Consider the following 10,433-nt stretch of genomic DNA (forward strand, 5'->3'; position numbering starts at 1 on the left):
CAGTTTTGAGTGACTCAATATCAGTTTTGAGTGACTCAGCATCAGTGAATAGATCTTCAGGCGCATATTTATGCTCTATGTTGGCTTTGAGTGGTCCGTGCACCAGTGAATAGATCTTCATGCTCTATATCAGTTTTGAGTAACTCAATATCAATTTTGAGTGACTCAGCATCAGATGAATAGATCTTCAGGCGCATATTTATGCTCTATGTTGGCTTTGGTGGTCCAGCACCAGTGAATAGATCTTCATGCTCTATATCAGTTTTGAGTGCCTCAGCACCAGTGAATAGATCTTCATGCTCTATATCGATTTTGAGTGCCTCAGCACTGGTGGATAGATCTTCAGGCGCATAATTGTGCTCTATCTTCAGCTTAGGCGAAATTTCTCCAACAATTGTTGTGATAAGTTCCCTTTCACTGCCACCGCAGAAAAATCTCAGTTCCAAACCATTAACAGATCCGATCTGAGGACATACCACCCAACGCACTACATGATGAAACAACGATTTGGTTGTGCTAAAAGATCACTGATCTTTAACTGCAGAACATGATTTACCTGATGCAAAGGTATATTAAACATACTAAACTGATGTTTTGTAATTGTATGATCGTGGGATAATGCCATTGCAGAAAGAATTTAGTCCGACCATCGGATTATCCTGTCACCATTCACCATTGGGGTAAAAAATATCACTCCACCACGGGTTGAATTACAGAATGACACGAACATGTGGATGAATAATTAAACTTTTATAGATAGTTCACTGGGCCAAACTGAGATATTTGTGTAAACGTGGTCAATTCGAGAGAAGGATTTCGCCTGAAATAGAAAGAAGAGGGACTTGAAAATTTTAACCCCGTTAATTCCCATGAACAATTTCCTCTTTTTCTGTAGTTTTGTATCCATAAAGCTTTGAAACAGGCTCAGTAACGATTATAAACCCAAGCAAAGTGAACAAAAACAATTTAGAGTCCAAAGCAGAGTCGACCAATATTTGCTTTTTGGCTGGGAAAAGGTTGTTGAGTTTCCTTTTCTTACATTCTCGATACTACCTCGGTCGATTGAGCAAAGAAATCCAGAGAAACCTACAAGAGAATAAGACAGATGTAGCATACCCTTTATATGAACATCGTTCCCATCCCTTGACTTTACCAGCCTCCGCAAGAGCCTTCTCCCACTTCTCGACTTTCTCAGCGCCAAACCACAACCTGTGCGAGTCCAGGGCGTCTCCGTAGAGTGATTTTTTTTCCATATTCACATCAGACCACTCCACATCGTAGAGAACGGGTAGGATCTCTTTCTTCCCACCTGATCTAGAAGTGTGTTCTACCATGAGTTCGAGTGCGTCAAGGCACCGAGTGCTGAAAGGGTAGTTCACAGAAAAGATAGGTATGTAGATCCTGGAGCTGTAGACGGATAGCGGAAGCTCACCATCTCTGAAAACACGAATTCCGTCGGCTTTCAAGCAGTGATAGAGGCTATCGGCGAATGCACAACTATCGATTCCTGAACTCAGGAACACATCATACGTTGACTCAGCCTCTAAGTTTATCATATCTTGATTCCGCCTCTCCAGTTCATCGTCGATCCTTTCCCGTTCACTTTGCTCCAGCCTCGCGTTCCATCTTCGCCTTTTTCCCGATTATCGCCACCGCATTCAGCCATACTTGATTCAAACTCTAACTTTATAGAATCTTGATTGAGCCTTGCTGCTTCATCTTCTCCCGCCTCTTCTCCGTTTTCTGCATGCGGATTCTACCTTGGGTTTGTAAAGAATAATCAAGTCAACCGTGTCGGTCCGGGTTTGCCTTGCCCCTCCTCTAATTATTTATCACGAATGAGATATTACTTGTTTTAGTACATGTTTTGTCAAATATAAGTAATTGTTATAAAGAACAGTGGACAACCTCATCGACCGGATAAGAAATGAACGGTCAGAAGTGACGGCAAGCCTTTGGGGTGCTCAAGTCAAGATTCCCATAGCTTCTGTAAGCTTCTTAGATCCGAGCGAATCTGTGTTTTGTTCTTTTGGCTTTTTCTTGAGCTTCTCTCACTTATGGACGTCTGCACTAATCTCTCGTGGTTTCCATCTACTAGATGGCCCAACGTTACCCGCTATGAAGTCTTTCTCAGTTTCAGAGGAGGAGATGTTCGGAGGGGCTTCCTTGGATGTCTCCACAAAGCCTCATTGATTCAGGGATTGATGCATTTGTCGACTGTGAGGAATTGAGATCGGAGAAGAGATCATGGAAAAGATCTTCAAGTCATCAGGCAGTCGGAGATATGCATTCCCATTTTCTCCAAAGATTTCGCTTCCAGTAAGAGTTGTCTGAAGGAGGTAGAGAAAATGGTGGAGTGTCAACGGACAATCATGCCCATTTTCTACGACGTCACCCCTTCAGTCGTCGGCAAACAGCAGGAAAGTTACCAGCGGTCATTTCGCAACCATGCGGCCCAGGGGGTGGAGTCAGCGACTATAAACAAGTGGAAGGAGGCTCTGCAGAGTGTTTCAGGAAAACGAGGATGGGAATTGGAGAAATTCCAACACGGGTAATTTGAAATCAAGATTTCGATGCTTTTCTATTTCTCCAACACCAGTGATCTAGTATGAAATCAAATGAGTGCATTATCCGACCATTCGTTCCTTTTCACCTCTTCCTCTTTCCTTCTTTTCCCATTTGACAGGGATCATCAACTTATAAAGGAGGTCGTTTCCACAGTCCGCTGGCTGTTGAGGAAGGATGAGTTAGATGTGACAGAACATCTGGTGGGGATGGATCACCATGTGCAAGAGATGATGACAAAACTTGGTGTTCACTATGAAAATGGACAAGTGGTTGAAGGGCAAGCGCTGACGGGGAAAACATGTGGTTGAAATGTCGGGCCTTTCAGGGATCGGTAAGTCGACTCTTGCCAAGATTGTCTTCAATAAAATCCGTCATCTCTTTGAGAGTTGGAGCTTCCTTAATGATATCCATGGAAAGGATGAGGAAAGGAGACTCCTATCTCTCCAAGAAGATTTAATTAGTGACCTCCAAAGAAACGATGTACACTCAGATCTTCTGCTGAAGGTACCACATTTATCAAGTACAAATTTAGAAATCTGAGGGTTCTCATTATCCTTGATGACGTGAGTGATTTTAAACAAATCAATTCACTAGCCGGAGATCCAAGTTGGTTTGGTCTAGGAAGCAGGATCATCGTGATCTCTATGAGAAGCAATCTTGTCGACAAGTATAATCAGGCGCCCGTGACCTTTGGAAGCAGCAGTATTGTTAACAGTTGTGATGACATCCTCGTTGAAAATACGAGTTAAGGCAAATGAATAATGATCATGCTTTTCAACTATTCTGTAAATATGCTTTTAGAGGAAAACCTCTTCAAGAGGAATTCTGCTCTTTGGCATGGGACATTAGTTTGGCTGCTGGAGGAATCCCTTTTGTTATTGAGATTGTTGGTTCATTTTTGCATGGAAAGATCGTAGAGTTTTGGAAGGAGGCATTGGGTAGATTGAACCGAGAGCCTTACAATGAGGAAGTAAAACGAATTCTGAAGAGAAGATATGAAGATTTAGATAAATATGCCCAAGAAATATTTCTTGATATAGCATGTTTTTTCGTGGGAAAGGACAAGACAATACCCTCTTACATGTGGGAAGCTTGTAAATATGATCCTTATAGAGGAATCGACGAGCTTCATAACATGTCTTTGGTAAAAACCAGAGAAAATAATGAATTGTGGATGCATAATCAGCTAAAAGTCCTTGGGATGGACATTGTCAAGGAAAAAATCCAAGAAAACCTTTCAAGTGGAGCAGGTTATGGAATCAGGAGGATATTGAACTGGCATTGAATGAAAGGAAGGTAAGTTTTGAAGACAAGGAAGTCTCTTTTTATAGTCTGAATTAAAGTACTTTTTTTACTACTTAATTCTATTCTCAGAGATGATTGTGAATGCACTTCTATTTCACTTTCTCCTTTACCATTTTTCCACGATTGGCAGGTCGCTGCGGTTGAAATGCTTAGTGCCACATTTGACAAATCCCGTTCATTTCCTGAACATATATTTTTTGTTATTTCTCTAAGCTTCGGTATCTTAAAATGGACGATGATATTATCAAAGGATGTGAGCAGAGAGTAGATCTTTTCCTTCCGTGCTTAAAGTGGCTTGAATGGCAAAAGGTGCCCCAATATCTCCACTCTACTTGCTTTAGATCTATCAAACTTGGTCATTCTTGATCTATCTTGGAGTACCTCCATAAGTTGGCAGTGTTGGAGACAAATTATGGAGGTATGAAGACATATATTTGCATTTTTTCCTCATGTTTGATAATAGCTTGTAGTAAACAAGGCTTTCATATTCTCTTGTATTGCAGAAGGCCAAAAACTTGAAAGTTTTGATCCTAAAAGGTTGTGGTTGGCTAGCTGAATCTCCAGTTTTCCATGCTTCCGTAAACTTAGAGAGACTAAACTTTGAACATTGTTCTACATTACCGGGTGTTGATAGATCCATTAGTGAGCTAAGGAATTTACGTTCTTTGAATATCAAGTTCTGCAGCTTCGTGCAAGAGTTGCCAAAAGATATGGGTTACTTAAAAGCTTTGAAAGAGCTTTATATCGATGGAACTTCCATTAAAGCCATTGATTTCCCGGAAGGTTCATATGAGAAGCTCGAAATTCTGAGTGCTTGCAACTGTAAATCCTTGTCTTTATCCAGTTCAATTGGCAACTTAAAATCTCTTTGTACCTAGCATTGGACAATACTGAACTCAGTGAGCTCCCTGATTCTATCGGATCGCTGGAGAATCTTCAGACCCTATCTCTGAGAAACTGCGGGAGCTTGTGGAAACTGCCAGATTCCATCGGAGACCTCAAGGAGCTGCAGGTCCTGGATCTTTCTGACGCAATAGTCGACCAACTACCTTCCTCTGTCAAGGATTTGCGAAACTTGAAAGTACTAAAGATGGCTCGCACTTTTTAACAGAATTTCCCGGAGGCATTAAGAATCTAGAGAGGTTAGAAGAGATAGATTTCTCGGGCTGCAGAAGTTTGACGGGGGAATGTGACATTACGGGATTATCCTCTTTGCGGGTCTTACTTCGAGAAAATACTGATATTTCTCAGGTGATTGGGACGGATGGTCAGCTCTTATCTCCCAAACCACGGACTAGATGGCAGTGCTCGCATCTCGAAAGCTGGAACTACTGAAGGAGCACAGCATCGGACCAACGGATGTGAGACTACGACAACGTTCCAGGATGACGGACATCACATCAGCATGCCGATGATGAGTCAGAGACCTAGCGAGGTTGCGGTCAGACAGAAGAAAAAGCTTTCGGTGGATGTGGTTTGGCTTGTTGTTGACACCTAAATTTTGCCCAAATCATTTGAGGTTTTATCGCATAAAAATTAGGGATTTAATTTTAACCCCTAAGCCAAAAATACTTTTATTAAATTCCATGGCATATAGACATTAGGCACATTTGCATTAATATAGCCTATTAGGACATATTCATTAAAAAAAAAAAAGATTTTCGAGCCGGGTTCGTCGGCCCATTCTTTTTTCCTTGTTTTTCTTTTATCGGCGCTGCCCGTGTTCCCCTTTCCATTTTCAGCGCGGGCTGGCCCATTTCCCACGGCCCGGCCCGCAAGACTGTTCATAGCCTCCTCCCAGGTCAACGCGTTTCGAAAGTGTATTGGAGGAACGAGGGCGAACGCCACGGAGAACGAGAGACTGGAGGGCGCGGGGGACGCGGCGCGATCTTCGGGAGTCGGGAAGCGGGCGCCGCGGCCGGGCGGTGGCAGGGGGCCATGCTGCGCCGTCATTGTGGCCAGCGCCGTTGGTCGCGTCCTTAAAGCCGTGGGGGTCCGGGAGGAGACATGGGAGAGAGAGAACCGAGAGAGATCCGAGGGAGAGAGTGAGGCCGAGAGGCGTTGGCGAGAGAAATTCGAGGCCAAGCGGGCTCCGTCGATGACCGTCGCGCCTCAAGCCGCGGTGCGAAGCTCCGACGATTCTTGCAGTGGGTCCCGGCTCCAAGCCGTCGGGTTTTCTTGTTCGGTTTGATTAGGGTAATTTCGAGGATTCGGGCCTTGGGGCGTGCGAAGCGGCGGACGTAGTCCGATCCATCAAGTTCAGCCGTCGTTCGCCGCCCCCAAGTCGGATAGGGGTGCCCGCATAGCAGCACCCTCCCCTGTTTTTGCTTGTTCACCGGGTTCCACTTTGGCCGGAGCTCGCGCCGTCCGGGCTCGCATGTGATTCCGCCATGACCCCCTGGCACGCTTTGTTCGTGTATTGTCTTGTGTTGACGATTTTGGCCCGTTTCGAGCCTCGATCGAGTCCGAAATTTCCGTTTTCAGCGCGCTCAGTTTGTTTGATGTTTTGCTGAGTGAGATCTGTGCGTTGTTTTCCTGCATGTACGTGATGCATTTTCTCGAACAGGCGGGAGATCGGTCAGCCTCCTTTGCGATCCAACCGAGCTGGCTTGTCGTCAGGCGAACGATGAAGGTCCGCAAGAGGGGGCGACGCACGAGCGGGGAGCTCGTTTGTGCGTCCCTAAATCGGGTGGCTCAGCCCAGGTCGTGGCCGGGCCATCCCCTCGTCTGGGGCTCGATCGGTTCGGTTTAGTCACTTAGGTCGCCGCGGTGGCGGCCTTGAAGGAGCCGGCTCGTGGCGGCGGCCAGGACGACCATCGCGGCGAAGAACTTTCGCTCACTCATCCCAGGGTGGGCGATGCGCACTGGCAAGCGGTGGAAGGTCTCGGCCATGAAGGCCGAGCATTCGCTCCACGTCGGAGCGTAGCCGGCTGCTCGAGCGAGCTCAGGTCGGGAATCGGGTTACGGGCACTAGGGTTTGGGCGGAGTCTGGCATGGCGGCCGGTGACCGGTCGGGTTCGTGGGTCACAACCTAGTAGGGTTTTGTGGGTGTTGGGCTTGGTATTAGGTTTTTATTAGGTTTTGGGCCTTTTTTATTTCGGAATTAGAGTGGGTTTCATTAGGTCTTGGGCCTTTCGGGTGGGCCAGAAATTGGAATTTGGGCTAAATTGTCTTGTTTTGTCTTTTTTATTTCCAAAGGGGCTTTGGGCGCTTTATTGTTTTTCTAAACAAAATTTCAGGCTGACCCTTTTCTTTTTTTTTAAATTTGTCGGACCTGGGCTCAACAAATGAACCCGGTCTGGTCGTGGACATGGGCATGCGCGCCGGGTCAGTCCGGTCCGGGTCGGATGTGGAGATCCGACCGGATCCGTTTTATATTATTTTTAATATTTTTTTTTATTTTAATATTTAATTTTTTAAAAAAAACTTTAATTTTTTTATTTTTTTATCCGGGTCGGATGTGGAGATCCGACCCGGTCTGTTTTATGTTATTTTATTTATAAAAAAATCGAAAAATTTTAAAATCTTTTTTTAAAATTTTAATTAAATTTACAAAAAAATTCAAAAATTCAAAAAAAAATTTAAAAAAATTTCGAAAAACCAGAAAATATATTTGGACTTTGGATTTGATTTTTTGGCCCTATTGTGTGATTAGTGCCATATTCGACCACACGTTGCTTGGTTCACACACTTGAATTGTGCGTTTAATTTAACCTTGCATGTGATTGATTACGCATGTTAGGTTCATGTAGTGATTGTTGCCTCCTTAGCTTGGTTAGGAATGAATTTTTTAGACTCCCGATTAGTGTGAACACGTTAGGTGGTGAAATTGAACAAGATTAGGTACCGAAGGGCACTAATTAGTCAATTAGTGTAATCAAGTCCCCGCACCCATTGAATCTCTCGGTTCGTAGAAGTAAAGCATTTCTCCCGTGCTTTACTTGGGTGTCTAATCGACCCACCAAAAATCGATTAGTGGCGACTCCTAGATGAAATTAATTTGCATGTTAACAACTTAAACTCAAGTCGCGAATTGGTATGAGCTTGGGAGAGCCTCGAGCTAGGTTTAACTTAGTAATCCATTAGCCTAATCCCTTAGGTGGCGGGACCGGTTCGGGAGGTCGCGACGTGGCAGCGGCGGACTACGGGGAATTTTTAGAGGACTTAGGCCGTTTATCTTGTTCAAATACATCCCTAACGTGAATGTTTTCGCCATTGACCCCTTATTTTGCAGTGTGTTTGGGATTTGGGGAATGAATGTTTATTTTTTCGGATGCTTGAAGTATTCTTTGTGTATAAACCGTTATTGTGCATGCTTTAAATTTTTAGCACTACACTATTTGCACACACAACCATCTTTTGACTTGCTGCACTAGGAATGTTTAGGATGGTATTGAGTTGGATACGACTTCGGCCAGCGAGGCCGCATAGTAGAGGTTGCACAACTCAATCCCGAAAGCTTCTTTCTTGGTGTCAAGAATGCTTACCTTTGCCCGCGAGGCGCGTCGCATCGGGTATCATTCTTGATCGAGCCGGAGTCACGAGGACTTGGCTTAGTACGCGAGGCGCGACTAGTCATCCCACTCTCGTAACTCCAATTTGTTAAGCCATCTAGAGTAGAAGTCGAGCCGCACATTACATTCGCATGTTTATGTGATTAAAAGTTTGCCATCCTTTGTAAGTATGATTTCTCTCTTTACTTGCTTACTTTTTGGTTGAAACTTTCATTTTTGAAATTCGTGGAAATCAAGCGAATGCCCTAGGTGATCTAAGCTCATAATTGAAAATTTCGGGCAATCACTCTTGACAGGTGAGCCCGGAGCATGAAACTCAAACATCTCTACGATTTGGCCCTACATAAAACGGATGATCTTGTCTAAATTTTCAATGATGGGTTTAAAATCACGGTTGTATAGAAATTCTTCCAAGTCAAGATTGTATTTTGGGGCATAAAATTGAAATCACATTTTCAACAAAATTATTTCTTGTTCACATTCCGGAATTGGAATTCAAATCACATTTTATGAATTGTCCCGTCTTTCCAAAAATCCGAAATCACAAATCAGCTTTTTCACAATTGATGCCACATCTTGCACATTAAACTTTTGAAATAGAATGGGCATTCGATTGATAGCCACGATTTGATCTTTTAATGATGTCTCCTCTTACTACGAAACCTTGGCGAAATACCAAATCCTCGCAAATAGGGATCATGGGCACGTATCGTCGCCTTGCTTTCGTTATAAGAGGCGGCTTCCTTGAGAGATCACTTTTTTCATTCACGTACTAACATTGTCTTCCTTTTGAAGGTTATACGCAACGGCCCTTCTTTGGAATCTTCTCGCTCGATCACGCCAAGAAGTGGACTTAGAAGCTAGGGACGAGATTTGCACTCTTCTATGCAAGAGTTTTTTTGTACTTTGTCATCGTCTTTATTCTTAGTAGGAATCATGTTTCGCGTTTTGGGCATTGATTGTGAACCCAATTGAATGTTTTTGTAAATCATGCAACTCAAATTCAAGGTCATAAGTAACTTTTGCCTTGGGTCCAATTGGAGATCTTGCCATGAATCCACCCATATGGATTGAGTTTCCACGGAGACTCGGGAGAAACATCTGGGGATGGTAAAATGTGGTCGTTCCAATAAGAACTTCTCATGCAGCAATTGACTTGTTTTCCATTTTCTTCATGAAAACAGGTAAAATGAAAGGGTTGTTTGAGATTGGCATTCACTTTCCTCTAAAGCCAAGTCAGGCCCTTTGAACTCGAGGCACATGCAGCAAGGCGTGAGCATCAAAGGAATTGCGTCATAGAGAGTACAAATTAGCATGTGCCTAGAAGACATAATTTCTTGAAGTTTTAAAGTATACCTGCCCGTCTTCTCAAACTCCATAAGTAATCTCTTGGAACACACATTGGATTGGCGTTTGATTCATGCATACATTTGCATGATGAAGTCTGCTTTCGTATCCTTGAGATTTTAAAGCTGGAATAGAGGCGAACACGGATTCAAAGCAACTAAGGCTTTAGGAAATGGGTGCTCATGCTTGGGGATTTTGGGAAGAATCCCCCGATAATTTTGAAAGGATTGCCTCCTTGCGGGATTTTGGATTTGGGTCGTAATGATTTTTCCAGCTTTCATCCAAGTCTGAGGAGCCTTGTACTTCTAAAAAAAAACTCAATTTATCTCATTATATGTCGCCTCCCACTTTCGCTTGAGCTTGCTTTGCTTGAATATCGGCCAGGAGTGAGATTCCACGATGGTTTCATTAGAAAGTTTCTCATTTTGTTGCAAAGAACCACGAGATTGGAGGAATAATTTTCATTGTTGAGGTCTCTCTGGACATTGTAAACAGGAAACTTTCCGCTACTAGCAATCGTGGACATTAGAAGAAGGCTTCTCGGGCATGAAGGTCTCGATACGCACCACGACATTGTGCCTGATAGGATCCCCGAGCACAAGTGAAGACCACTTTTACTTGATTATATTTCCAGTAATTCGAGGGTAGAGAGATCATCACGATCTCTCATGCTTGCTTTGAGGCAATATGGAAGAGGCT

General features: G+C 43.7%; 1 protein-coding gene and 1 pseudogene across 1 annotated transcript; one reads left to right on the forward strand and one right to left on the reverse strand.

Moving 5' to 3' along the window:
* Nucleotides 1-206: 206 nt before the first annotated feature.
* Nucleotides 207-1,612, reverse strand: LOC130136610 (disease resistance protein RPV1-like). The gene is made up of 2 exons (XM_056306716.1): nt 1,117-1,612; nt 207-417 (listed from the first exon to the last, which is right to left on the reverse strand). Exons 1-2 carry the CDS (start codon nt 1,554-1,556, stop codon nt 207-209), a joined length of 651 nt encoding a protein of 216 aa, XP_056162691.1. The 5' UTR covers nt 1,557-1,612.
* A 445-nt stretch (nt 1,613-2,057) lies between these two features.
* LOC130136611 (disease resistance protein RUN1-like) lies at nt 2,058-5,371 on the forward strand (annotated as a pseudogene).
* The last annotated feature ends 5,062 nt before the right edge of the window (nt 5,372-10,433 follow it).

Source organism: Syzygium oleosum, unplaced genomic scaffold (assembly GCF_021117445.2).
Source record: "Syzygium oleosum isolate NSW1041296 unplaced genomic scaffold, Sole_v2.1 Sole_v2.47, whole genome shotgun sequence".
In the NCBI taxonomy this organism is placed as follows: Eukaryota; Viridiplantae; Streptophyta; class Magnoliopsida; order Myrtales; family Myrtaceae; genus Syzygium; species Syzygium oleosum.

Bases quoted from the DNA above. Each gene is read 5' to 3' on its own strand.
- LOC130136610 (XM_056306716.1), bottom strand. From the start codon at position 1,556: ATGATAAACTTAGAGGCTGAGTCAACGTATGATGTGTTCCTGAGTTCA. The intron at 418-1,116 runs GTATGCTACATC...CTGCGGTGGCAG, and splicing joins GAACGATGTTCATATAAAGG to TGAAAGGGAACTTATCACAA.